The sequence below is a fragment of the Emydura macquarii genome, unplaced genomic scaffold, assembly GCF_026122565.2.
Source record: "Emydura macquarii macquarii isolate MOO-44397 ecotype Brisbane River unplaced genomic scaffold, CSIRO-AGI_Emac_v2 contig_2661, whole genome shotgun sequence".
Classification (NCBI taxonomy): domain Eukaryota; kingdom Metazoa; phylum Chordata; order Testudines; family Chelidae; genus Emydura; species Emydura macquarii.
This window is the reverse complement of record NW_027132798.1, coordinates 76,330-102,926: the sequence shown is the minus strand read 5'-3', so window position 1 is coordinate 102,926 and position 26,597 is coordinate 76,330. Positions and strand designations below refer to the sequence as shown.

At 72.1% G+C, this 26,597-nt stretch overlaps 2 protein-coding genes across 3 annotated transcripts; one reads left to right on the top strand and one right to left on the bottom strand.

The window, feature by feature from the left end:
- Positions 1–4,787: 4,787 nt before the first annotated feature.
- FHIP1B (FHF complex subunit HOOK interacting protein 1B) lies at positions 4,788–23,268 on the top strand. Of its 2 annotated transcripts, XM_067564617.1 has the most exons (12): positions 4,788–4,874; positions 12,122–12,407; positions 13,149–13,760; positions 15,215–15,373; positions 15,723–15,809; positions 16,205–16,372; positions 17,378–17,457; positions 18,142–18,311; positions 18,632–19,666; positions 20,341–20,519; positions 20,719–20,881; positions 21,741–23,268. In XM_067564617.1, the coding sequence occupies exons 2-12, from the start codon at positions 12,270–12,272 to the stop codon at positions 22,034–22,036; spliced, it is 3,087 nt and encodes a 1,028-aa protein (XP_067420718.1). In that variant the 5' UTR covers positions 4,788–4,874; positions 12,122–12,269; the 3' UTR covers positions 22,037–23,268. The 2 variants fall into 2 exon arrangements, with proteins under 2 accessions (XP_067420718.1, XP_067420719.1); XM_067564618.1 differs by lacking the exon at positions 15,723–15,809.
- A 1,105-nt stretch (positions 23,269–24,373) lies between these two features.
- On the bottom strand, positions 24,374–26,376 carry CUNH11orf42 (chromosome unknown C11orf42 homolog). Its single transcript, XM_067564645.1, has 3 exons — positions 26,305–26,376; positions 25,088–25,769; positions 24,374–24,635 (listed from the first exon to the last, which is right to left on the bottom strand). Exons 1-3 carry the CDS (start codon positions 26,374–26,376, stop codon positions 24,511–24,513), a joined length of 879 nt encoding a protein of 292 aa, XP_067420746.1. The 3' UTR covers positions 24,374–24,510.
- Positions 26,377–26,597: the final 221 nt, after the last annotated feature.

Genomic DNA, 26,597 nt, shown 5'->3' with positions numbered 1-26,597 from the left:
GGAGACACATGGCGCAGCCGCTCTCCCGTGGGACTGACGGAGCGAGGAGGGGAGCCCGGCCTAGGAAAGCTTCCAGGGCCCATGGCTGGGGGGCGCTGGCTGGCCCAGGGGATGATGCTTTAACCGAAGCGCTGCTTTGCAGAAGCTGCAGCCAGCACGGCAGAGCCCGGCTGGGCGGGTGGGTCCCCGCAGAGGGGGCCTGTCTCAGCTGGATGCGCTGGGCAGAGCTCAGGGTGTGACCAGGAGGGCTGGGGCCCAGAGGCTCCATCTCACAGGCAGTGAGGCTGTGAGGGCTGCCCCGGAGGGAGAATGGGACCTCTGGGGGTCTGGTGCATTGAAAAGTTCCTCCCATAAACTGTTTAAAAGCTGGGGTGTAGCACAGATCCTGCAGATCCAAGACTATCCCTAACCCCACCCAGATAGAAAGGAGGTAGGAGAGGCCCGGTGGGAAAAGAGGATCCAAGGTGTGGGCTGAGCAGGCTGGGGGAGGAGCCCTGGAAGGAGGTTTGTGAGTGCCTTGGGCCGGCATATCCCTCACCACGCTACCAGCGCCAGCTGGGGGCCTCGGGCCCTGGGCAGGGGAGCTGGCCCCGAGGAGCTGGGGGAACGGCTGAAGCCAGGCAGGGGAACTGGGCCGGTAGTGATAACTGGGCCTACAAACATACCCGAGTTGTGAGCTCAGCTGTGAGACTGGAGGGAAGGTTCAGAGAGCGTCACAACAAACAATAACAAGAAACAATGCTGGGCAACGGTCCAACAGCCAGCCGGACGGAGAGAGAGCCAGACTGACAGCCAGCCGGACGGAGAGACAGCCGGACGGAGAGACAGTCAGACTGACAGCCAGCCGGACGGAGAGACAGCCAGCCAGCCAGATGGAGAGACAGCTGGACAGATAGCTGGGTGGAGAAACAGGCAGACTGACAACCAGCCAGATGGCGAGACAGACAGCCAGACAGCCGGATGGCGAGACAGCCGGACAGAGAGACAGCTGGATGGCAAGACAGACAGCCATATGGAGAGACAGCCAGCCAGCCAGCCAGATGGGGACAGCTGGCTGACGAGACAGCCAGCCTGGCGAGGCCCGGGGCAAGGCTCGGGTGCGGGTGGCGCTGCGGGGCTGGGTGAAGACCCTGCCGGGTGATCAGAATTGGGGCGCTGGAACTTGGCCGCGCTGGTGCCCAGCCAATGCGGGGCCGGGTGGCTCTGCTGCTGCGGCCCTCGAAGAAGACTGGAGCGAGCTGCCCCACCGGGGCTCTGCTCTGCCCCGTGTCTCCTGGCTCCCCAGGCTGCCTGTGGACGGCCTGGCCGGGCGGGGCCAGGGAGACAGACCCAGCTGCCATCGCCACCTCCACCAGCTGCTGCGGGATCCAACCACCACCTGGGATGGGAGCCTGTGTCCTCCCCCCGGCCCCCATGTGTCCATTTCCTCCCTCTCTGCCCCCCCTTTTCCCTCCTGGCTAACAGGATCCTGGCTGAACCGGCCACACCTGGCTACCCTGCCGCGCTGCTGGGAGCCGGGGACAGGAGGCAGCTGACAGCAACGCTCTAAGCATCCCCGGGCTGGGCCGAGTTCGCCAGGTCTCAGCGGGGCTAGGCCGAGTTCTCCAGGTCTCAGCGGGGCTGGGCCGAGTTCGCCAGGTCTCAGCGGGGCTGGGCTGAGTTCGCCAGGTCTCAGCACGGAGGAGCAGGGCGACGGCCCCAGCTTCGCAACAATCTCGGTGTGAGCCACCCCCAAGCTGGGCAAACAGATCCGATGCAGACGCCTGGTTCGGTTGTGTCAGTGAGAGAGAGGCAGAGACTTTCCCTTTGCTGTTACGATAATGGCGCTGTGCTGTTTAGTGGGGCGTAGGTGGAGTCCACCTCGAAGTGAGCTCGTTCCTGAAACTTGCACTATTGAACCTGAAATATCTTGGTGAATTCTGTGTGTGTGTGTGTGTGTGTGTGTGTGTGTGTGTGTGTGTGTGTGTGTGTGTGTGTGTGTGTGTGTGTGTGTGTGTGTGTGTGTGTGTGTGTGTGTGTGTGTGTGTGTGTGTGTGTGTGTGTGTGTGTGTGTGTGTGTGCGCGCGCGCGCGCAGGGCGTAGAAAGACACCAACTTAAACTGCTCTGACAACAGACAGGGGAGTGAAGACACCGACTGCCCCATCCTGAGACTAGTCCTGCCTGCACTTAGCTGGTGATCAACAGCTGTCCTGACCCTGGGGGCAGCCTGACACAGCCCGCCAGAGCCTGACAGGACAGCAGCGAGTGTAACAGGTGGGTAAAAACCTGGAAACTTTGGGTCTCATTCTGCAATTGTCATCTGGAGCATCGGATTCACGACTGACAGAGGCCCGGCTCCCTCCTCGTGCCCAGCCCCGTTGGCCACTAGGCTGGATCGAGCAACACACAAAGGGCTGGTCATTACATCACAGCAGCTGGCAGAACTTCCTGGGTGTGGCTGTGTGTGGCTGTGACGGCTTTGACGTGTGCAATAAACGCGGTGTGTAGCCTGGTCCCCCTGGCTAAGATCCTGCAAGTCTTTGCTTTTGCAGGTATCACATCTGGGAGACCCCCTCAGTGCGCCAGCCCCCCGAGGGGCCCCGGGTGAGCCATATGGCTTCCCTGCCCCCTCAGACCGGAGCTCGGGGCCTGCACCCCCCGCAACCCGGCCAGCGAAGCCTACAGCGACAGAGCACGTCGGCAGGAATCCCAGCCAGCGCAGGCACCGCTGGTTTATCTGTCAGCGGGCATGCGGCAGGCAGCCTGTGGCTGGCCAAGCCAGGGTCCATCCTGGTCCGCACAGAGCCCCAAGCCCCATCCCTTCACCCCTGTCCACACTCAACCCCCGCACGAGGGCTTTCCCTCCAGGGATGTGGCCGCAGGCTGGGTGGGGGGAGGGGTGGGGAACGTGTGGGGGATGTCTGAGCCCTGGGCAAGGGGAGACAGGGTGTCTGGTCCTGAGGTGGGGGGTGACTTCAGATCCTGCAAGAGGAAGGCTGGGCTGTAGGGTCCCGGGGGCGGGGGGCTGGGCTGCGGGGTCCTGGCAGATGTGGGGCTGGGCTGTGGGGGAGTCTGGAAGCAGGGCCTGCCGTGGAGCTGGTTTGCAGACAAGCGAGGGAGCAGGTGGGAGCAGCCGGCCAGGCCCAGCAAGGGGCGGCAGGTCAGTGGTCGCTCCTGTTTGAAGCACCTGGGCTAGACCCTGCTCCTGCCTCCCCCTATTCCCAGCCCAGCTCCTGCCCCTCGCTCTGCCCCCCTTCCAACCCTGCTCCCCCTCCTTCCTTCCCAGCCCTGCTCCAGGTTACCTGGCTCCCATCCTGGACTCTGATTCCTGGCTACCTGGCTGAGTCAGCAGTGTGCCCTGGTTGCCAAGAAGGCTAACGGCATATTGGGCTGCATTAGTAGGAGCATTGCCAGCAGATCACGGGAAGTGATTATTCCCATCTATTCGGCATTGGTGAGGCTGCATTTAGAATATTGTGTCCAGTTTTGGGCCCCCCACTACAAAAAGGAGGGCAACAAAAATGATGAGGGGGCTGGAGCACAAGACTTATGAGGAGAGGCTGAGGGAACTGGGCTTGTTTAGTCTGCAAAAGAGAAGAGTGAGGGGGGATTTGATAGCAGCCTTTAACTACCTGAAAGGGGGTTCCAGGGAGGATGGGGCTAGGCTGTTCTCGGTGGTGGCAGATGACAGAACAAGGAGCAATGGTCTCAAGTTGCAGTGGGGGAGGTCTAGGTTGGACATTAGGAAAAAGTTTGTCCCTAGGAGGGTGGTGAAGCACTGGAATGGGTTACCTAGGGAGGTGGGGGAATCGCCATCCTTAGAGGTGTTTAAGGTCCGGCTTGACCAAGCCCTGGCTGGGATGATTTAGTTGGGGCTGGTCCTGCTCTGAGCAGGGGTTGGACTAGATACCTCCTGGGTCCCTTCCAACCCTCGTCTTCTCAGATTGTATCAACTCCTGCTATAACCACTAGGCCTGACCACCCTGCCCTGGCCATGGGAGCTGGCACCTGTGCTTCGTGGGGAGGGGGCTGTCACGTAGCCACAGGCCCTGCCGCCCCCCAGCTCTTACATGGGCCCCTCACTCAGCGGGCCAGACCCCCCAGGTCCCGCTCTCCCTCCGGGGCAGACACGCGGCCTCCCCGACGGAGCCTCTGGGCTCCAGCCTCCCGGCCTGTGCTGTGCCCGGTGCTGCAGCCAGGCCGGGCCGGGGGAGACCCACGCACCCAGCCGCCGGGCCGGCCCCCGCAGGTTTGTCAGTCGCCTGCAGCCAGCAGAGCAGCAAGGAGCACCCAGCACCCCCGTGGGCCACGCTGCCCTGCCCGGCTCGCCGGGCCCTGTGCCCCTCGTGCGGCTGGGACACGGGGGTGCGGTGGGGACAGCGGGGGATGGGGGGCAGGCTGGGGGGGATGAGGGCAGGCTGGGGGATACGGGGGGCTGGGGGATGCATGGGGCTGGGGCTGGGGGGCGCCGGGGGGCAGGATGCAGACATGGGGGGCTGGGGTGCAGTGGGGGTCATGGGGGGCTGGGGGATGCATGGGGGGCGGGGGGGGCTGCGGCTGGCAGACAGGGCAGGGGGCAGGCTGGGGGGCAGGGGGGGCTGTGGCGGGGGGACAGGGGGAGGCACGGGGGGGGGGGACGCGAGGACGGGCGGGGCGGGGTGGGATCAGGCCGCCCCCACGTGGAGAGAAGTGCTGCCCCGCCCTGGCCAATGGGAGCGGAGGGGGGCGTGGCCCGGTGCTCGCCGCGGCCAATGAGCGGCTGCCTCCAGGTGACTGCGGCAGGCGGGCCCCGCCCCGCGGCGGGGAGTGGGCGGGGCCCGGCCGGGCGGGGCCCCCGCAGGCGGCGGCGGCAAGATGGCGGCGGCTGGAGCGGGGGATGGGCCGGGCCGGGCCGGTGAGCGCGGGCGGGCGGGGCGCGTCCCCGGGGGGCACGGGAGGGGGAGGGGCGCTGCCGGAGCCGCCCCCGGTACCGGCCCGGTTCGGTACCGCCGGGCACGGGGCTAGCGCGGCGCGGCGCGGGCGGGGCCGCGAGGGGGCGGGCGGGGCCCGGTTCGGTCCGGTCCGGTCCGGTCCGGCCCGGTTCGGGGCGGTCCGTGGGTCCGTGCAGCCCTGTCCCCGCCGCGGCGCCCGGCCACGATCCCGGGTGTCCCGCCCGGCCCGGAGGTGCCCGGTGCCCAGGCCGGGCGGGGTGTCCCGGGTCCGGTCCGGTCCGTCCCGGCCCGTCCCGGCGGTGCCTGTGCTCGGGGCTCGCCTCTGCCCGCGGCCGTGGGGCGCCTGCCCCGGCTCGGGCCTCCCCGCGCGGGGCCGAGGGGCTGCGCTGCTGGCAGGACAGCGCCGAGCACCGCGCGCCGGCCGGCCGGCCCGGCGCTGACCCCGAGCGGGGCGGGGCGGGGGGTCCCGTCTCTCTGCGGGGCGGCGATGGCTGGGCCCTGCGGGGTCACTCTCCTTCCCACAGCGAGGGGCCAGGCCGGGAGGCGGATTGGCAGCCCCGGGCACACGCCAGCCTGGCCCGGCCCCGCCACCCGCCCGCGGGGCTCGGCCGCTCTCCGGGGCAGGGGGCCGTGGCTGGGCCCCGGGAGCTGCGGCCTGTTCGGTCCTAGTGGCCAGGGTCCGGCCGGCCCACGGAGCGTTGTGCGGGTCCAGCCCGCGGGCCGCGCTGGTACCGGTCAGCCGCTGTCTGCTGTGGGGCTGACCCCTGGCCTGGCCGTGCTGGAGCCCCACACGGTCTCACTGCCCTGCAGCTGCGCGACCTTGGGGTCCGGGTCCGGAGGTTGGCTCCCGGAGTTGGGGGTGACCCGCTGTGCTGGGCGGTTGGACCTCGGGCAGTCTGCTCTGCCCGCCGTGGGCCTGGCGCCACATTCGCTCGGCCCCGAGGGCTGCCCCCGGTTCTGCCAGGGCCCAGTGGATCTGGGAGTCACCCCGTGTTTGCGGGAACGGCTGGGCTTCCCGGCACGGCCCCCGGCGCCCCCCGCCTCTCTCCTCTGCCCGGGTTGAAGGTTTGCCAGAGGTCAGCTCTGCCGGAGGTCAGCTCTGCCGGCCGGGGCGCTGGCGCTGGGAGCCCCGGTGCCCTGCGGTTCCTGCTGCATTCAGCGGCTGAGCCGTTCCGGGCAGGCTGGCGTCAAACCTCCCAGGCCGTCTCCGCGCCCCGGCCCTGCAGCGCTGGGAATGGGTCAGAGTCGCCCGGCGTGAGGCCAAGGCTGCGCTCGCCCTGCTCTGGGAGCGCTCTGCGCTCCTTCCCCCCACTGAAGAGCTGAGCGCCCCAGCCCCCTTGGCTGGAGGTCCTGGCCTCTCCCCGGCGCTGGACTCGCTCGGGGCGGGGGCGCTAAGCAGTGCCGTCGGGGTGCTCGCCAAGAGGCGGCGGGAGCGCTTCCGAACCCCTCTGTCTCTCGGGTGCTGCGGGCCGGGCGTGGCCGGAAGGGCTTTGGCTGTGCGTGGCGGGCGGGCGCGGCCGGTGGCCGAGAGCAGCCTGGTCCGGGACAGCCCCGCGGGGCGGTTCTGTGCGCTGGGCGCTCGCAGGGGGGCCGTGGCTGTGGGGAGTCAAACCTGCCGGCGGAGTGGGCAGTGCTGGGGGGCTGGGGGCATTGCCTGGCAGCGGGAGAGGGCGTGCTGGCCGCAGGCTGGGTGCTCGGCTCGGATCGGTGGGTTGCCGTGACAAACCTTCCGGCAGCTGGGGCGGCAGGTGGGGCTTGCCCCCATTTTACAAGCTGTTCTCTTAGGGGGGGCGCTGCACTCGGAACCAAGGAGCCAACCCGTGCCTCAGTTTCCCTGCCGGTGTTGTGCCCAGGCCTGCAGCGCGGTTCAGGGGCAGAGCCGGAACGGGAGGCCGGCACTTCCCGGGAGCTGTGCCTGCTCTGTGCGGGCGCGCTGGGGTCGCTCTAGCTTGCTAGTGCGACGGCAGCGGCGGGGGAGCGGGGGGCTCGTGGGCTGGGGCTGTGCCGCGCGCTCCATCCCGTCACTTGCTCCCGCGTTCCTGGCAGGGCCAGTCGCCGGCCGGGACCGAGGTGGCTTCACTTGGGGGGGGAAGGTACATTTACTGGGGCCCGGAGGCTGCGACCCCCATTGCCATGAGAGAGAATGTTTTCCTGGCCGTGAGGCTGTGTCTGGGAAGGGGGGCCGGGGGTGTGGGAGGGCCCTGCCGTGGGGCCCAGTCTGGGGTGAGCGGCGTGAGCAGAGGCTGGGTGTCGCTGGGCTGTGCGGGTGGGCGTGTGCCCGGCGGCTGGGCTCTGCGGCGTCTCTGCCAGGCCTCGCTCGGGGTGTGAGCAGCGTGCGTCCCTGCCCTGGCTGGTGCTCGGAGCTGGGCAGCAGCGGGATCCCGGCTGGGGCTGGGGAAGCGGCAAGATGGGGGCGTGTGGGGCAGCCCCTGGCAGCGGGGCGGCGGTGGTGCTGAACCCTGCCCCACCCCTCCCTCCCCTGGAGGAGGAAGTGGATCGCTGCGCGCTGCCTCAGTTTCTCCATCTGCCGTGGGGGATCCCCCCCGTCGAGCTGGCAGGCGCTGTGGGCGTGCGAAGCGTCGCTCTCCGGGCTGGGCACGCTGCGTTGCCATAGCTCCCTGCCCGCGCGCCGCGCTTGCTGCTGCCTGCTCCCTGCCCGCGCGCTGTCAGCCTGCTCTGCCGGGGGAACTGGCGCGCTGGCATCTGCCCACTGCTGACTGGGCGCCGGGAGGGGCTCTGCCGCTTGCAGGGGGTGGGTGCCCCCGCCCAGCCTGCTCTGAGGAAGGGGCGCTGGGTGGTAGCTGCGTCCGGGCCGGGACGCCAGGTGCGGGCGGTGCCAGCGGGCCGGCCCTGGGGACTGTCGCTGGTGGCGGAGAGGCACAAACCGGTGTCTAGCTCCTGGGGACGCATTCTGTGGGGACGCTGCCTGGGGCTGCAGCTGCCAGGAACTGGGGCAGTGACACGCCAGCGCCTGCCCGGGCTCCCCAACGGCCTCTGCGGGTAGCCCAGCACGTGGGGCCAGCTGTGCCCGGCGGGCTCGTCCAGCGCTGTCTGCATGGCCCTGTCTCGCGCGCCCGCCCTGCCGTGGCTGCCCCGAGGAGCCCGGTGTGTGTTGCAGCTGGCTCTGGGGCGTCTCCTGGATTTCAGCCCAGTCCCACTGGGGTCAGGTGCCTGCCTTGGCTCTGCTCTGCCCTGCCGAGGAGAGCGTCTGGGTGGGGCTGGCTGGCCCAGAGGTGTGGGGCACTGGCCCTGCCTGGCTCTGGGACGATGGCATGTTCAGCCGTGCCCGCTCTGGGGCAGTGGGCGAGGGCCTGCACTCCCCGGGCGGGGTGGGCCGGGCGTACCCACTGCAGGGGGCGGGAGGCCCTGCCTGGCCCAGCCCAGGGCTGGCTCGGCGCCGAGCTGGAGGCGGGGCGGCCTGGGGCAGCTTGTGGCGGGCCTGGCTGGGGATGCGGGTGTGCGTGTCGGGTCCTGCCCCGGGATCCCAGCGTCAGAGCTGCATGGCGAGCTGGGCCTGGCCCCCCGGCCCTCTCCGCGCCTCCGTGGGGGAGACAGGCAGGCAGCCTGGGGCCCCCTGCAGAGCTGGCACACGGGTCCCTCCAGCCTGGCGGGCGCTGCTTTAACCGCCCTCAGGGCCGCCTGCGCCGCTGACGCCTGAACCCGCCGGGCGCCCGGGCCTGCTCCCCGCCGCGGGACGCGTCTCCCCAGGGCCTGGCTGAGCGGGGCTGACTGGGACGCGGGAGGGTGCAGGCGAAGAGGTGAGGTGAGGGCGCGTGGCCTGCCCTGGAGGAAGAGTGGGACCCCTGGGGGGCTGGCGCACGGCGGGGTCCCCTCAGACCGTTCCCAAGCTGGGGTGTAGCCCGGCCCTGCGGAGCCTGCTGCTGTCCCTGGCCGAGGGGGCATAACCGGCCATTGCACGGCGCTGGGGGCAGCGGGAGGGGCGCTCGTGTCTGGCGGCTGTTGGCGGGCTGGCCGTGGGTCTGAGCCGCCCCGGCCCGCACGGGGCACCCGGCCGGAGGAGGCAGTGCACTGCGCTGCTGTGCTGGGGCGGGCAGGGAATGGAGCCGGAGCCCGGGCCCCGCAGCCAGGACAGGTGCGAGCTGGGCTCACGGGGCCTGCGCCCGTCACGCGCACCAGCCGGCCCCCACGGTGCCAGCGCCGGAGCGACAGCAGCAGGTGGGGGGAGGGGCCTTTATAAATATCCTGCTGGCTCCCCCCTCGCTGCCCCGCTGATGGCACGGCTCCCCCCGCCCCGCCCCGCCAGCTCTGCTCCAGCTCTGCTCCCTTCGGCCCCACCTCGCTCCTGGCAGCGGCTGGGGTGAGCGGGTGGGGGCCCAGCCCAGCATGGCCGTGTCCTCGTTGTGCGGGAGCAGGGCTGCGCCCCGGCTTTGGATCATTCTCTAGGGGACCCGTCAGTGGGCCAGACCCCCCCCCGGCTCCCGCTCGCCCTCCAGGGCCGGCCATGGGGCCTCCACACCTCCTGGGCTGAGCCTCTGGGCTCCCGCTTTCCCTCCCCCTCACGTCCAGCAGAGACGGGTCCCCTCTGCAGGGACCCACCTGCCCAGCCAGCGCCGGCAATGCAGCCCAGACCCGACACTGGCAGCCTTAGGGGAGCCCAGGGAAGTCACGGCCCCGTGGAGCGCAGGCCGGGCAGCCCAGAGCAATTCCCCAGCGGGGTGGCCGTGCCCCGTGACAGGCTCTGCCGCGCTGCCTTCCTCCACTGTTCCCCACAGCTGGCCCCGGCTCGCGGCCCCCAGGCCCGGCGGGATTCTCCCGGCACAGCTGCTGCTGGCTGTGCGGTCCGTGTCCTGCCTTCCCTGGGTGCTGTGCCCAGCCCGGCGCTCGGGGGGAGTTTTCATGGGCCCATGGACACCCGGCAGCCCCCGTTGCACCATGGGGCAGCCCTCGGGGCTGTGGCGGGAGGTCCCTGGTCTCCAGGTAGTGCCTGGCTCCCGGGGCAGGGGCGTGCAATGAGCTGCCCCCCTGCCGGCCGCTGCCCCTCATTCCCCTTCCGCAGCGGCCTCACCTTGGGGCGACCCTGCCCTGGAGAGCCTGCTCCTGCGTCCCGGCCCCTCCCTGCCTGGGGACACGGCAGCTGGCGGTGCACGCGGGGTGGTGTGTGCCAGCCGCAGCCTGCCCGCAGGGGACCGCCAAGGGCAAAGGGGCCAACGCTGCCCGGGGCAGCCTGCAGCGAGAGGAGCCGGGAGCCCTGCCTGGGTTCGTGCCAGCCAGCGCCAGGGACAGCTGGTCTCGGTCAGCGGCTCCAGGGCCAGAGAGCCCCCGGACCTAGGTGCGGAGTCCCACTGGTTAGCGTCTCTCCAGCGCCTCCGTCCCTCTGTCCGTCAGTGCCAGAGCCGCTGCTCTCGGGGCTTGGAGCGGGAGGCTCTGCTGGTGGCTCAGAGCAGGGCCCTCCCGGGTGCCGTGGAAAGGGAGAGGCTGCGCCGGGGCCGGAGGAGGGCGGCAGGGCAGCCGGGGCTGTTGCCAGGGGCAGCCTGGAGAAGGCCCCGAGGGGCAGGCTGGGGCGATGGAGGCTCCCTGCCACGCTGACCAGCACGTCCCTCGTGCTGCCGTCTGGGCCCGTGACGGGTCTCTCGGCCTGGACCTAGAGCGGAAGTGCCGTGTGGCTTGGTCCTGTTTGTACAGCACCGAGCGCGGGGGCCTGGCCCGGGAGTGGGGCACGTAATGAGCAGTGACACAGCTTCCCCCAGCCCCCCCCCGACCTTTCCAGAGTCACTGCTCCCCAGGGGCCGGGCCCGGGCTTCCCAGCTGGGTCTGGCTGGACTGAGCCCCCCGGTGCTGAGGGGTGCCCGCCTTCCCCAGCGCCCAGCTCACCTGGGGACCCCTCCCCCTGCTGAGTTCCCAGCCCATGGCCGGCGCTGCGGCTAGCTCTGGGCTGGGACCTGCCCTGCGGGGCCCGCAGAGAACAGCCATCAGCCAGCGCTCGGCCCGGGGTGGGAACGCTCCTGGCCAGCACAGCCAAAGCCCCTTGGAGACGTGCTGCAGTCCCGGTGGGTGCCGTTAAGGCTCGCTAACGCACCCCAACCTGGCCCAGGGGTCGGGCGTCTTTCCCGAGGGTGCCTGGCCGCCTGCCGCGGCAGTGGGTTCTGCAGGGCTGCGCCGGTCGTGGCTATCAGCACTGCTGGGTTCCACCCCAGAGGCAGCCGCATTGCAGCGGGGGCGCTGGCTGTGATTCCCCCATTCTGGCGGGGCAGAGAGGGCCCAGCTCTACGGGTTGCCTCCCAGCTCTGCTCCCCCGGCTCTGCCGCCCGGGCCGGCAGCTTGTCCCGACTCCGCTGGGCCCCAGCATCTTGCTCTTCCTGGGGCCGCGGGCTGTGAATGCGGCTGGGCTGGGCTCGGGGGACAGCGGGGCGCTGGTGCGGCTCCGGGCCCTGCCTCTCTTCCCGTCTGTGCTGTGCAGGGCTGGCAGGAGGGGCCAGTGGCGTGTGGGTGCGGCCGCCTCGCTGTGTCAGGAGCAGAGTCCGGGCCGGCGCCTCCGAGGAGAGGTGGGGCCTGGCTCCAGGGCGCCTCCGCCCTGGGCCCTTCCTCGCCGTGCTGCGGCCGGGGCCGCCTTTTCCTGCTTGTGGCCGGCCCAGCCGCCGGTTCCTGGTTCTGCGGCGGCCAGGGCAGCGTGAGATCCTGGCCCCAGCCTGCCGGGGCAGCAGAGGTGCTGCAGGGACGCGGGGCCAGAGCAGGCCCCTCTGGGCTCCATTCCCCACTCGTCTGGGGCGGGCGGGTGGGCTGACTAGCTGCTGGAGGCCCAGAGCTCAGCACTGCTGGTGGCCGGGGGCGTCCCCCTCGGGCTCTGGGCACCTTCAGTGGGGGCGGGCAGGCTGCCTCCCCCCATGCACCCGTCGGTCCCTCGCGCGTGTCCTGTCCCCATGCAGGGGGCTGCGCCGTGGGGGGTTCGAAATGGGGGCTGGAGAGTGCAGCAGCCGAGGTGCTGGGCCTGGCCCCGCCGACCCCCGTCCCCAGGTGGGCCCCCTGCACACAGGCTCTGCCCTCCCTGAGCCGCTCCTGCCTGGCCCAGGCCGTGCCCGCCCTTCCCGGCGCTCCTGGCGCTGTGGCCCTGCGGGGGGATCTGCCCGTCTCCCTCCCAGCCAGGGCGGGTGAAGGCACTGCCCCCCGGCGACTGGCCCCTGCTCCCCGCCCGTCTGGTGGGGCCGGCCGCCGGGAACCCATCGCGGTATCTCATGGCCTCGTCTCTCCGCAGTGTGGTGCCGCCCGGGACGCAGCATGGAGTGTCGGGCCTGCGGCCTGGCCGCCCGTCCTCGCCCGTCCAAGCAGCAGTGGGCTCCGCGCCAAGGGGCTGCCCGGGACCTGTAGCCCCCCCCGGCCTTCCGGGACCCGGGCCCTTCCGGATGGAGAGGATGAGCTGGTTCAGCAAGCTGCACCCCCGGGCGGCGGGGCAGCGGGCCAGCCGCAGCGCCAGCTTGCAGAGCCCGGTGACGGCCGACCCCGAGACCTGCCTCATGGTCTTCAAGAACCACTGGTGTCAGGTGAAGCCCTGCCAGGGGCTCTGGTCCGCCCAGGCCCCTCTTCGAGCCGTGGGGCAGAGGGGGCTGGGCGCGGCCATGGGCAGACCAGCCTGGGGCTGGGGGGGCGGGCGGAGAACCTCGGGGTGTCGTGGGGGGCAGGACGAGCGAGTCTCGCTGGCGTGGGCAAGGTGTGGGCAGACGGGCTGTGTCAAGTCCTGCCTCGGTTTCCCTCTGGGGGTCGCTGTGAATGGAGCCGCGCGGGGGTAGCTACGCCCCCCGTGGGACATGGCAGAGCAGCCAGGGAATCGGGGCCTTCGGAGAACTGGGCTCTCGCCCGGGATGGTGCCAGCGGCCCTGCCACAGCGAGGGGAGGGGGGTTCCCGGAGCACCGGGCACCGCCTGGCCTCTCGGGGCTAGTCCGGGCTGGGGCAGGGGCGAGCCCCGACTGCTTCCAGCCCCCATCTCCTGGCCCCGCCTCCGGCCCTCTGCTCTCGAGCTGGGGAAGCGCTGCTCTGCCTCCCTACGGGGGACGGCCCTGTCCCTGTCCCTGTGGGATGCTGCCAGCTGTGTTTGCTGTTGTCTCCGGATCTCCGTGGCGGTGCGCCCGAGGCCAGGCAGGCCCGCTCAGCCTGCTCTTCGCCAGCCCGCAGAGCAGACAGGCCTGGGCAGCTGCAGCACTCGCCGGCCTCGTGAAAAGATCCCCGTGTAGGCGGAGGCGGCCCGGCTGTCTCTGCCCTCGCTCAGCGTCGCCCCTGTCCCCAGGTGCTGAGGATCCTGGAGAAAAGAGGCTCCAAGGCGGCCCAGGGCAGCGCGGACGACCTCAGCGCCGTGCGCAACAACACCTACCAGATGCTGACGCTGCTGGCGGAGGAGCGGCCCCGCGCCGAGGCGGCCATGGGGCCCATCCTGGAGTTCGTGCTGGCGGAGAACCTGCTGGAGCGGCTCCTGCGCTGGCACCTGCAGGGGGACTTCGGGGAGGAGCGGCGGGGGGAGCAGCTGAAGCTGTATGAGATGCTGATCAGCCAGGGCCGCCAGCCGCTGCTGCGGCACCGGCCCGTGCGGGACCCGCTGGTGCGCCTGCTGAGCCTGTGCGCCGAGCCGGCCTCGCCCGCGCTGGAGAGCAGCCTGGTGCTGCTGCTCAACCAGCTCTGCGTCTCCGTGGCCAAGGAGCCGGCCCTGCTGGAGCTCTTCTTCCACAGCCCCACGGCCCAGGGGCCCGCCAGCCTGCTCGTCTTCTCCCTCCTCGTCCCCTTCATCCACCACGAGGGGCTGACGGGCCAGCAGGCCCGCGACGCGCTGCTGCTGCTCATGGCCGTCTCGGCCAGCAACCGCACCGTGGCGGAGTACATCGCCGACAGCTCCTACTTCTGCCCGGTGAGGGGAGCCCCGCCGCCCGGCCTGGGGGTGACCCGCCGGCGCTTGGAGCAGGGCCCGGGGCCCGGCTGGGTGCGGGAGGGACAGAGCAGCCTGCTGCCCGGCTCCCTGGCTGGGCGCAGGCTGGCAGCGGGCGCCGCAGGGCGGGGGAACGTGCCCCCGCCGCAGCCCTGGCCAACCCTCGTCTGCCGCCCCACCTCCAGGGGCTTCCTGCCGTAGCTACGGGGCACAGCGCGCCTCGCCCCAGAGGTGGCTGCAGCGCCGTGGCGTGGCTGGCTGGCTGGCGCTGCGGCTCCTGGGCGCTCTGGCGATGAGAGGCTGGGACGGCGCTGGCCCGGCCCCCCCCTGCATCCCGGGGGTCAGCGCCAGCCCGGCTGGGCAGCCCTTGGGCGGCAGGGAGAGAGGCTGCCCGGAGCGTTCAGTGGCCCTGCATGGCGCCGGCTGTCCTGGGCCTGGGGCCGTGTTGGGCCGGCCCTGCCCTGCCCTGCCCTGGTGCGGGTGTGGGCCCCACTGGCCACCCCGGGGCGGGGCAGCGCTGTGCCGTGCCGTGCCATGGCCGCCAGGCCCCACGGCTGTGCGGGCAGCCACTGACGTCCGAGCCCCGGGCGGCCAGGAGAGGGGCCGAGCTGCCCCCCGGGTCCTGGCACGTGGGAGCCGGGCTGGAGCTGCCTGCCTGGAAGGGGGGAGGCGGATGGGCAGCCTCTGAGCAGAGCTGTGCCCTCGGCCCTGCCTGGAGCCCGGCCCGTCCGACTACTCAGCCCCGCGGCTCCGGAGGAGGAGGGGCAGCGTGGGAGCCCGGAGGCAGAGCTGGAGGCTGGGTTTGTGTGGGGGGAGAAGCTGGCCCGTCCTGTGGGGAGGGATGGTGCCTGGCTGGCCCTGCCCCTGCCCCAGGGGGAGCACGGGGAGGAGGTGTCTCAGGGTCACATTGCCGGAGCACAAGAGCCAGGACGCCTGGGCTGACGCAGCACCTCGGGCAAGCCCTGCCCCTCTGCGGAGCCTGCCCCCCCCGTGACTCAGTTTCCCCACCACAGGGGCTGTGGCAGTGAGGCCTTGTCTGCATGGGGCGCGTGGGCTCGCAGGCCCCTGGCTGGGGCCATGGGGAGCTGGCATGGAGCAGGGCCGGGCGCCCCGTGCTGCCCTGGGCTCTGTGTCCTGAGCCTTCCCCGCCCCCGGTGCCCAGGACCGGCAGTGACCGCACGGAGCAGGTGTTGCCCCTGCCCGGGGTGTCTGCGTCTCCACCCCCCGCTTCCTCCTGCCCCCCCAGCTCTGCCCCGAGCTGCCTCCTAGCGCCAGCCCCAGCGGTCAGCAGAGGTTGGTGCCCGCCCGGTGCCAGACCCTGCTCTGCCCATCCCGGGGCTCTGTGGGGCAGGCGGTGTACGTGCGAACGTCCAGCACCTGGCACCGGCCCCCGCCTGCTGCTGGGCTGTCCCTAACCACCGGCCTTTCGCCCGCAGGTCCTGGCCACGGGCCTCAGCGCCCTGTACTCCTCGCTGCCCCGCAAGATCGAGGTGCACGGGGACGACTGGCACTGCCTGCGGCGCGAGGACTGGATCGGCGTGGCCCCGCTCGTCCTCTTCATGAACTCGCTGGAGTTCTGCAACGCCGTCATCCAGGTGGGCAGCCCCGCGCAGCCCCTCCGGCCCGCCCGGGGCTAGCCGGCACCGTGCCCCCGAGTGGGGGCGTTCAGCACCTCAGCCCCAAGCGCCCGGGCCCCCCTGGTCCTGCCCGCTGCTCCGAGATCCCCCTGGCCTGCCCCGGGCGTTGGGGCAGCTGAAGGCAGAGGTGGGGGTGGAGCAGGGGGCTGGAGCAGGGCTGTATCCCCAGCTCCAGGAGGGGTGGGGTGGGGCTGGGAGCCGGGACTCCAGGGTTCGCCCGGCGCGGGGGGAAGCTGGGCCCAGACCCCCCAGTGGCTCTGGCTGTCCCGGGGAGGGGCCCCGCTCTGATGGGCTCTGTGCCCCGCAGGTTGCCCACCCGCTGGTGCAGAAGCAGCTGGTGGATTACATCCACAACGGCTTCCTGGTGCCCGTCATGGGCCCCGCCCTGCACAAGGTAGGCCTGGGGGGCGGGGGCTGCTGGCACATGGGGTGCCCCCCGTTCTCGGCTGAGCCACGGGGGCTTCAGGCAAGAGGAAGGGCAGCGTGGGCCTGTGCCCACCACCCCCCCGGACAGTTGGGGGGTCCCGAGCTCAGGGGGGAGGAGCCTGCCAGGACCACGACCCCAGCTGGGGCTCCCGTGTGCGGCTGGGTGTGTCTGGGTGGGCCCCTGGCTGGCTGGGGTGGGGTGTAGGGGTGTCTTGGCCCGGCCAAGCCCTGCGGCGTGGGGTGTCCTGGCGGTGGGCTGGGCCGAGGGCGGGCTGCGGCGGGGGGTGTCCCAGGGTGGGGGGTGTTCCGGGGCGGGGGGTGTCCCGACAGCATGGCTGAGCGCCCGTCCCGTCCCGCCCGCAGACGGCGGTGGAGGAGCTGATCGCCAGCACGGCGTACCTGGAGCTGTTCCTGCGCAGCGTCAGCGAGCCGGCCCTGCTCCGCACCTTCCTGCGCTTTGTCCTGCTGCACCGGCACGACCACGGCGCCCTGCTCGACACGCTGGTCGCCCGCGTCGCCAGCAGCTCCCGGGTACGGCCCCGGCCCCCCAGCCCCCGACCCCTGGGGATGGAGCCATGCCTGCCGGCTCCACGCGCCTGGCCCCCAGCACACGCGGCTCCCACGGGCTGTGCTGAGGGGGGGCTGGCCATGGTGCTGCCCTTCCCTAGTGCTGCTGAATGCCGCCCCCCGTGGGGCCCGGTCACCCCAGCCAGCCCCCTGCCGCCCCAGCCCCCACAGGCCCACTGTGCCGGAGCCCCCCGGGCCGGGCTCTGGAACCCCTCGGGTGCAGCCAGGCAGGATCTAGCGCACGGAGTCTGCCCCACCCGGGTCTCCACCACCTCCTGACTCTGGCCCCGCAGGGTCCAGCCCCCCGGCTCCGCCCGAACTCCCCCTGGCCAGGATCCTGGGGAGCCCTACACGCCCCCAAAGGGGCCGGGCACCCGCCTGGCGCCAGGAGCGGTTCCCGGCCAGCGCAGGAGCCGGGGGTTCATTAGCTCTCGGGGTCACGCGCAGACAGACGCTGGCAGCGGATGAAGCGAAGGTTGCAGCAGCGACACCCGGGGAGCCCCGAGCCCCCTTCTCAGGCCCTGCTCGCATGTGAGCCCCACTGGGGACTGGCCCCAGCCACCCCCAATGCCCCCCGCCCCTCCCCCATCCTTTGTCTCCTTCCCGGGCAAGGGGGCCACCCCCCCACGCAGCCTATCACATCCTGTCCCAGCCGCTCACCCAGGGCAGGGGTCCTGGCCAGGTCTGTGGACGCCTGGCTGTGGGGGGCCCATCCGCCCTCCAGTGGCCTCTGCAATGATCACACCCCCAGGTCCCATCACCGACACACACGAGTAACATGTGGGGAAACTGAGGCGCACACCCAGCACTCAGAGAAAAGCCCAAGAATGTCCCCACTTCGTTACACCCACTCACCCCGGCCAGCACCGTGCGGGACCCGGTCACCCCGGCCAGCCCCCTTCCTCCTCCCCCCCCCAGGGCCCAGTCACCCCTAGCCTAGCCCGACTGACCCCCCCCCTCCCTCCCCAGCTCTGCATGGTGTCTCTGAGCCTCTTCCGCACGCTGCTGGGCCTGCACTGCGAAGACGTCCTGCTGCAGCTGGTGCTCAGGTGAGCGGGCCTGGGAACCGGGCGCCTGGCGCTGCCCCAGAGCAGGTCTTGGCCCAGCCTCATCCCAGCCAGGCCTAGCCCCACGTGGGCAGGCCGCTTCCTCCCAAAGCGCACGGGGTCCCGGGACCCGTCTCCCTCGCTAGCCGGCCTGGCTCTCAGCCCCGGCAGCCTGGCCCCAGGGCGGGTTTCCGCGGCCTTCCCGAGTGGCCGGTGCCGCCCCCAGCCGGGGCCCATAGGGGTCACGTCGGGCTGCGCAGGCGACTGCAGCTGGGCCGTGGCAGCGCCCAGGGGCCGGCGCGTGGTTGGGTCTTTTGTGGGAGCGCTGCCCACCGGCCTGGCTGCCACGTCCCGGGCAGCTGGGCCTGGCGCTGGGGGCCAGCGGGCGGCATGTGCTAGAGACGTGCTGCTGGTGGGGCGTGTCTGCACCGCAGCCCTGCTGTGGGGCAGCCCCCAGGTCCCTCTGCCTGCCCCGTGGCAGAGTGCGGGAGTGCGAGTCTGCACGTGGGGCTGGTCCCCCCAGCTCCTGCAGGCGCCCCGAGCCCTTCCACCCCTCGGCTGGGCTCTGCTCTGGCCGCCCACGCAGCAGGACCGGTCACTGCTCGCCGGCGGGGCCTGGCCAGGGACGGCCCGGGGAAGGCCCCTGCGCGAGCTGCCCGCGGCTCACCAGGCTGCCCCGTGGCCCAGGTACCTGATCCCCTGCAGCCACGTCATGCTGAGCCAGAAGCGGGCGGTGAAGGACCTGGACATCTACGGCAAGACGGCCGACAAGTTCCTGTCGCTGATCCCGCGCTGCTGCCGCGCCGAGAGCCTGCCCTCGCCCGGCCGGGAGGAGGAGCACGCCGCCTGGTCCAAAGGTGGGGCCCGCCCGCGCCCAGCCCCGCTCCCCGGCCTGGCCCCGTCTGCCCGGCGGGGCGCCAGCACCCTGGGTGCCCCGTACACGGAGCCGGCCCTGCAGCTGGTGCCCAGCCTGCCCCTCCCTGAGACATTGGGGTCCCACTGCCACCCGTGGGACGGGCGGGCTGCTCCAGGTGCTGCGGCTCCGGCCGCTCTCCGCTGCCCCCGGGGGTGGCTCGCTCCGGGCTGGCCCTGGGCCGGGAAGACTCTCCTGGGAGCAGGGTGCGCTGGGCCGGGCGGAGCCCCATGTTAATGCAGCGCCTCGGCTCTCCCCCCGCAGGCCACGGGAGCCCCACCGTGGACACCTCCTCCGTGGTCACCGTCCCCAGGCCCTCCACGCCCTCCCGCCTCGCCTTCTTCATGCGCCAGCCGAGCGGCAGCTCGGAGGCGCCGAGCCCTGCGCCCCGCTCGCCCGGCCTGGCCTCCCTGGGGACGCCCGTGGGGAGCCCGTGCCACCGCCCGGCCCGCTGGGAGGAGGTGGCGGAGCTGGACGGGAACTACCTGGAGTACCTGCGGGACGCCCAGCTCAGCGTGGAGCAGTGCGTGTGGGCCTGCCGCGTCTGGTCGGCCCCCTACGACGGGGAGCAGCCCAGTGCCGGCAGCCTGGCACCGCCGCCGGAGGCCGTCCTGCCCCCCGGCGCGGAGCCGCGCCAGCCCGGCCCCCCCGCCTCCCCGCGGACTAAAAAGAGGGGCCTGCCGGAGGAGGGCGGGGGGCCGGCTGGGGCCCCCCGCAGCAGCGAGCTCAGCGCTGGCCCCGCCACCCCCCACGCCAAGGACTCGGCCACCCTGCTCAACGGGGCGGAGCCCGGCCAGCCGGACGGGCCGGAGGGGGACGTGGCTGTCAAGAAGGTGCGCCGGTGCCCCCAGGGCGAGCGGGGGCCCCCCCCTGCCAGCAAGGAGCGCCGGGGGCCCCCGGCCCCGGCCGAGAACGGCTCCTCCAGCCTCCCGGAGGCGGCCCCGGCCTGGGAGCAGCCGCCGTCTGTGGACTCCCTGATCGACGAGCTGCTGGCCCGGGCCCCCGGCGAAGCCAACGGCGCCAGCGTGAGCATCGAAGCCTTCTCGCGGGAGCTGCGGGCGCTGGAGGCCGAGATGGAGACAGCCGGGGGGGAGCCGCCCCCCAGCTCGCCCGACGGGCCCCTCTCCCGGGAGGAGGAGGAGGCCTACCAGAGGTTTGCCTCGCACCCCGAGCGCCAGGCTCCGGCCGGCTCCGGGGCAGCCTCGGGCCGAGCGCAGCCCCGACCGCCGGACCCCCTGTGTCAGCTCGTGGCCAGCCCCCTGCGCGCCCCAGGGCAGCCGCTCAGCCAGCCCTTCACAGGTGAGCCCGGGCGGGGGGGGGGCAGCTCCCGGGCCCAGCCAGCCAGAGCCCGTCTCCCGAGCGCGGCCGGGCCGGGCGCTGCCGAGGGGGTGACCAGGGCAGGGCAGGAGCCAGCTGGCGCCGGCCGTCAAGTCCGGGACACCCAGAGCGGGGGGCCATGTCCCTGCCCGCCTCGGCAGACAGAGGTCTGGGGCCTGGCCCCTCCAGGGGCTGGCCCGGGTCAGGGAATGGGGCACAGGGCCTTTCTCCTCTGGGCGCTGGCTCTGAGCGGGGACTGGCGGGGCACTGGGTCCACCCTGCCCCCTCCTCCCTTCTGAGAGAAGAGGGTGGGGTGACGGGCGCTGGGGGCTGAGGGGGTGCGGTGATGGGGCTGGCGGGACGAGGGGGCGGGGGATGGGGACGCCAGGGGGCCGAGGGGGCAGGGGATGGGGCTGGCGGGGGTGCCGGGGGGCAGCGGAGGGTGACGGCAGGGGGTGCTGAGGAGGTGGGTGAGGGGGTACCGGGGGGGGGGCAGCGGAGGTGCCGGGGGGCTGAGGGGGTGGGTGAAGGGTGCCGGGGGGCAGCGGAGGGTGATGGCGGAGCTGCCGGGTGGGTGAGGGGCGCCGGGCGGGCGAGGGGCGCCGGGCGGGCGAGGGGCGCCGGGGGGCGCCGGAGGTGACGGGCTGCTCCCGCAGGTCCCTTCGTGGCCGTGCTGTTCGGGAAGCTGGAGCACATGCTGCACAACTCGCTCTACACCAACTGCCTGCTGACGGGGCTGCTGGCCCAGCTGGCCTGCCACCCACAGCCGCTGCTGCGCTCCTTCCTGCTCAACACCAACATGGTCTTCCAGCCCAGCGTCAAGTCCCTGCTGCAGGTAGGGCCGGGCGCGCGCCCCCTGCCCTGCCCTGCCCTGCCCTGCCCTGCCCTGCCCTGCTCGCCCCACGGCCCGGCCCGGCCCGCGTCCCCGGCGCGCAGACACAGCAACCCAGGCGGTCTGTGGGCGCGGCCCGGCTGCAGGCTGGGGGTCCGGCGCCGTGGTTCCGGGGCGGGCACTGAGCTGCGCGCTCTTGCAGGTGCTGGGCTCGGTGAAGAACAAGATCGAGAGCTTCGCGGCCACGCAGGACGACTTCCCCGCCCTGCTCTTCAAAGCCCGCAAGTACCTGCTGGCGCGCAGCAAGCTGGACTGGGCGGACGCGCCCGGCGCCACGCCGGCCCTGCGCCGCGCCGAGACGCTTGGTAGGGCCCGGCTCGCTGCCCATGGGCACGGAGTGTGTGTGTGTGTGTGTGTGTGTGTGTGTGTGTGCGCGGGGGGGGGCGTCAGCCACTCCTGGCCTGCCACCGCCACGCCTGGGCAGCCCACCTCATCCCGGGGACACCCCGCAGACAGGCCCAGGGTGCCAGGGACCCACAGGCCCGGTGCCCTCGCCCGGCTCCGGACCAGCCCCGGGAAGCCCCCCCAGTGCGCCAGCCCCCTGGGGTCACTCTCTCGCTGGGGGCAGCCCCTCAGCTCCACCCTGCCCAGGACCGACCCCCAGAGCCCCCCCGTCGCGCTGGGCGCTCCCGGCAGTGAGTGCGCCTGGGGAGACCCCCGAGGGAGCCGCGCCCCCCCTGGACTGGCGCCGCCAGCGGGATTATCGCTGCCCCCGCAGCGGGGAAAGGCCAGGCTAGCGCCGGGGCCGGGACGTCATAGCAAAGCCCAGCTGGGTCGGTCCCGAGCCCAGAGCCCCCGACCCCCTGCAGCGCCTGGCCCGAAGCGCGTAACTGCCCCCGGCCACCCTCCGGCCTTGGGTCTCCTGTCCCAGCGAGCCTGGCCTGGCCTCCTCCTCAGCTCCTTTTTCTCCTGCTGGCCAAATGGGCTGGCATCCGGGGGGCGGAGGGGCGGTGGGGGGGTGCGACTCTGACTGCCCGGCCTCTTGTCTCTGGGTCCCACGGGCCTGGGCCCCTGTCACAGAGCGTGACCCCCCCCATCCCCACCGCCTCGTCCCCATGCAGCACAGGGGAGCGTGGCGCACATCCCGGCTTCACCCCCTGTCCAGAAACATGCCCGCCGGCGTAGCTCCCGTACCCGGCTCACCCTGCGCTCTCTGCCCCCCAGTGAAGAGCCGCAAGCCGTCCATCGGGGAGCTGATCCTGCGTCACACCCACAGCCCCACGCGGGCGCGCCAGGCGGCCCAGCTGGCTTTCCAGCACATGCGGGAAGGGCAGGTGCTGCAGGCGCTGGCGGGCGCGGCCCTGGCCCGCGGCTCGGCCGAGAAGCAGAGCGAGGCGCTGCGGGTGAAGAACGCCGTCTACTGCGCCGTCATCTTCAGCGAGTTCCTCAAGGAGCTGGCGGCCATCGCCCAGGCCCACGCCGTCACCTCGCCCTTCCTGCTGGAGCCCGCCGAGGAGTGAGGGGCCCGGCCGGCCCTGCTGCCAGCCACGTGCCGCCCTGGGCCCGGTGGGACCCAGCCCCTCTTCCCGCGGCCCTGCCCGGCGCGGCCGGCCCTGGGCCCGGAGCGCGACGGAGGCCAGGCCCCGCTGGCCGGGCGCGCGGGGTGCCCGGCTCCTCCTGGCCGCGCCTTTTTAAGCTGCCCGCCGGACACGGACCATTTATTTATTGGGACTGCGGGGTCCGGCTGTGCATAAAGGAGTGTGTCCCTCTGGCTTGGTGTGTGTGTGCGGGGCCTGCCCCACGCTGCCCCCCGCCCTGCTCCTGGGGCTGTCCCCCCACAACCCTCTGCAGCGCCGGCTACCCCCTGCTCTGACTGCCAGGGACCCGGCTCTGGACCCGTCCCTGGGAGCCCCCCCAGTGCGCCAGCCCCCTGGGGGTCCCACTCTCGCTGGGGGCAGCCTCTTGGCTCCCTCCTCCTGTGCCAGCCCCCATGGGGGTCCCACTCTTCCTGCAGGGCTGGCCCCACGGCTTCCCCACCCCCTCAGAGCGATGCTTGGGCTGTGAGTGCCGGCGAGCGGGACCCGTGGAGCCAGGCCCTGCCCATGTCTGCACTGGGGGCACATGGCACAGGCCTCGTCCTGTTCCGTCTGGGCAGCCCGAGCCCCCGGCTCGGCCCCATTGCTCGGGCTGCCCTGCTCCAGCAGAATCTCTGGGGAACGGCCCCCACTCCTCCAGCAGCCAGGCGTGGCTCCCCCTCACCCCAGGCCCTGGTTCCTGAGCGGGGGCGAGGGGCAGGAAGTCCTGATGGCGCTGGGGGGCCGTGGCTGGGCAGTTGGCTCTGCCATTGTCTTGAGCGCCCCTAATGTAGGACCCATGGGCTGGGCAGCTGGGGGCTGTCCCCCCCCATGTCTGGCCCTGCCCCCTCCCGCTAGGTCCCCGTGTGGCAAAGGGGGAAACTGAGGCACACACCAGCTTCCTCAGAATATGACGGACAGGTCCCCTCAGTCAGGCATGGGGCAGGGGTTCCCGGGGCTGGGCAGTGCCCCGCAGGGCGGGTGGTGCTGGGCTGGCTGAGCAGGAGCTGTGACCTCTGCAGGGCGCCAGCGAGCCCAGTGCAGGGAGCGGCCCTGTCCAGTGGCCCCCGGGCTGGAGGGGTGGAAAGGGGCAGAGCTGCGTGACAGGAGCGTGGGAGGCTGGAGCCTGTGGGGCAGCGAGGGGCTCCTGGCGCCCAGGTCTGGTCACCCAGCGCCGGTTACGGGGCGACGGGTCACGGGTGGATGGGGGGCACGCAGTGAGCCCCAGAACGAGGGGGGGACGAGCCGCAGAGGGGCTGGCAGCTCAGCCCACAGGTCGGTGCCGTTCTGGCTGGGGTCAGGCACCCCCTTCATCTCGCCACCCCGGGACGCCTGGCTGGGCCGGGGCATTGCTCTGTCTGCCCCGTGTCCTCTGCCTCAGGCCTTCACCCCAGAGCCCAGCCCCCAGCTACTGGGGGACGACAGAATCCAAGAAGATGCAGCTTGGAAGGGACCCGGCAGGCGTCTAGTCCAACCCCTGCTCAGAGCAGGACCAGCCCCAACTAACCCATCCCAGCCAGGGCTTGGTCAAACCGGGCCTTAAACACCTCTGAGGATGGAGATTCCCCCACCTTCCTAGTAACCCATTCCAGTGCTTCACCACCCTCCTAGGGAAAACTTTTCCTAATGTCCAACCTAGACCTCCCGCCCTGCAACGTGAGACCGTTGCTCCTTGTTCTGTCATCTGCCACCACTGAGAACAGCCTAGCTCCATCCTCCCTGGAACCCCCTTTCAGGTAGTTAAAGGCTGCTGTCAAATCCCCCCTCATTCTTCTCTTCTGCAGACTAAACAAGCCTAGTTCCCTCAGCCTCTCCTCATAAGTCTTGTGCTCCAGCCCCCTCATCATTTTGGTTGCCCACCACTGGACTCTCTCCAACTTCTCCACATCCTTTTTGTAGTGGGGGGCCCAAAACTGGCCATAATACTCTAAATGTGGCCTCAGCAATGCCGAATAGAGGGGAATGATCACTTCCTGTGCTCTGCTGAGCAGCAGGAGGCTGTGTCCTGCAGGGCCCCACCACGCTCTGCTTGGGCAAGGCACGTCCCCTGCAGAGCCCTGGGGCGCCCTCCTCCCCCCACCAGTGGGACCCACTGGGCTCCCCCTGTGCCAAGGGCAGGGGGTACAGCTGGTGTCTCCCTGGGGCAGCAGGCAGAGGCCCTGGGCAGGGCTGCGATGCCCAGAGCACCGGGTGCCTGCTGCTCCCAGCCCGGGCGCGGGGCCGGCGGGGGTTTGACTGGCGCGCGGCTGGGCCGGGCTGTCGGCGCAGGGGGATGAAGGGCCAGGCCCGAGGGAGCAGCCGTCAGCAGCTCCTCGCGGGGTGAAGGTGGTCTGGGGTCCCCCCCCCCAGGACACAGAGGCCCCAGCCGGGCTGAGTGCTGACGCCGTGTTGCAGGGAGGGTTCGGTGCCCGCGGCCCGGCTCAGCCATCGCTGTCCGACTCAGCGCTGAGGCTCTGCAGCAGCGGCAGCGACATGGAGTGCCGGTCGGGGTCCCCGCGGCTCGGGGTGCTCGGCTGCGCCCGGCGCCTGGCGAACGGCCACTTCCCTGGGGGCAGAGAGGGGCTGGCGTTGCAGGGCCCAGGGTGCCACGCTGGGCCCCAGGGGCACTGCACCCCGGCACGGAGCTCCCCCCGATGCACCCTGGATGCCCCCCTCCCCTGGCGCTTCCCCTACACCCCCCCACATTGGCAGATGCCCCCTTAGCCGACAGGATGGGTCAGTGTTTCGGGCCCCCCTGGGGCTCAAGCTGCATCCGGGGGTCCTGCCATCAGGCAGAGACAGGAGGGGGGCTCTGGCTGTGCTGGGGGTGATGCTATGGGGCAGGGCCCACGGTGCCAGGGATGTGGTGGGCACCAGCTGGCTGGGGGAGCAGGCGTGTCCTGCCTTGAACCCAGGGCAGAGTCTGGCCCTGCCCCACGCCGAGCCGGCCGGGAGGGATGGCCCCGGCCGGGGGTGGCCCCGCGCACCCCATGGCTCCCCACCCGACCTGGCCGTTACCTGTCCTGGCGGCCCTGCGGAAGGGGCTCCGGCCCAGGGGCCCACTCTGGCTCTTGGCGGGAGGCGCTGGGGCCGGGGGCTCCCGCGACGCCATCTTGACCCAGACCACCCTGGCGGGCAGCGCGTGGCCCACAGGTTTCTGGGGGCCAAGGAGGCCCCGGGGGCCGAGGGCGAACTTGAGGCAGCAGAAGGCGACGGGGCAGGGCCCCGGCAAGCGCAGGGTGCGGGTGGCCTGCGCCCGGGTGACGGCCAGGGCCAGGCCGGAGCAGTAGAAGACCTCGTGGATGAGGTAGAGGCTGCGCTGGGCGCGGAGCCAGGGCAGGTCGGGCCGCAGGGCCACCTGGCCGGGCCGCAGGGCCAGGAAGGCCACCTTCTTGTGCACGCCGGCCAGCTGCAGGCGGATGTGGCAGGGGGCGCCCGCCACCAGCCGCGTCTCCTCGTAGCGGGAGGCGCCCCGGGCCTTGGCGCTGTACTCCCGCGTGCAGCCCGCCAGCTCGCCCGCCTCCGCCCCGCGCTGCGCCAGCTGCTCCAGCGCGCCCACCGGCACCAGGGGCCGGGCCCGGCCCAGCAGGCTCCGCGCCCGGCCCGGCTTCCTCAGCAGCACGCACAGCAGGTCGTAGGAGGCGGCATCTTCCAGGAAAGGCACGGGCACCACGGAGGGGCCGAAGCGCTCCTCGATGACCTGCCGGGATGGAGCCGGTCGGATGGGCTGGGGCTGGGGCCCACCCTGCCGGACCCCCCCTGCCGGACCCCCCCGCATCTGTCCCCGGGCACTGCAGGCAACCCAGCCCTTCGCAGGCTGGTACACGAACGGCAGCACCCCTTGCCCGGACTGAGACGGGTCTTGAGGGGTGGGGGATGGTTTTCTGGGGTCCCCTCCCCCAGTGTGGTGACATGGCTCCTCTGGGGTGGGGCACGGGGGGCTGGTCATCGAGGGACCTTTTGCCCATGGGTTGGGGTGGGGTGGCTAGTTTTCCGGGACCCCTCGCCTGGGCTGAGATGCAGCCACCTCTGGGGTGGGGCGGCTGGCGATCGGGGGACCCCTCGCCCGCTGTGGAGACACGGCTCCTGTGGGGCGTGCCCCTCTCACTGCAGGGTGCCCTTCCCAGCACCGAGCCGCCCGAGCTGGGGCGCCAGCGAGGCTGGGTGTGGGGCAGGGCAGGTGCCGACCCCCCACCCCAGGCCGTGGCCCATGCACCATCCTGCCCCTGCCCCACCTTGTCTCTGATCAGTGCCCAGTTGGCGTCGGCCTCCCCGATCTCCAGCGCCGGGGGCCCGCTGTCCGCCATGGCCGGGGGCTGGGCTGGCACTGGCCCTGCCGGGAGAGCCCAGCTCTGGGCCCAGCTGGACGCGGGTCATGCCGTGAGGTCACAAAGCCCTGCCGGGTCCATCAGCCCCTGCCCCACCCGGCGCGGCCTGGCTGGGAGCTGGGCCCTGGCCGACCACCCCCACAGGGGACAGACCGAGGAGCTGCCAGCCGGCCACTGCCCAGGACAGCCAGGCTCCCGGC

What these genes read in the sequence shown, in the direction of transcription:
- FHIP1B (XM_067564617.1), top strand. Translation starts at nt 12,270, where the DNA reads ATGGAGAGGATGAGCTGGTTCAGCAAGCTGCACCCCCGGGCGGCGGGG. An exon ending in GCGTCGCCAGCAGCTCCCGG is followed by an intron (nt 16,373 to 17,377) that starts GTACGGCCCCGG and finishes CTCCCTCCCCAG; the next exon opens with CTCTGCATGGTGTCTCTGAG. An exon ending in GCTCAGCCAGCCCTTCACAG is followed by an intron (nt 19,667 to 20,340) that starts GTGAGCCCGGGC and finishes CTGCTCCCGCAG; the next exon opens with GTCCCTTCGTGGCCGTGCTG.
- CUNH11orf42 (XM_067564645.1), bottom strand. Translation starts at nt 26,376, where the DNA reads ATGGCGGACAGCGGGCCCCCGGCGCTGGAGATCGGGGAGGCCGACGCC. An exon ending in GGGCACTGATCAGAGACAAG is followed by an intron (nt 25,770 to 26,304) that starts GTGGGGCAGGGG and finishes CCATCCCGGCAG; the next exon opens with GTCATCGAGGAGCGCTTCGG. An exon ending in CCGCAGGGCCGCCAGGACAG is followed by an intron (nt 24,636 to 25,087) that starts GTAACGGCCAGG and finishes CTCTGCCCCCAG; the next exon opens with GGAAGTGGCCGTTCGCCAGG.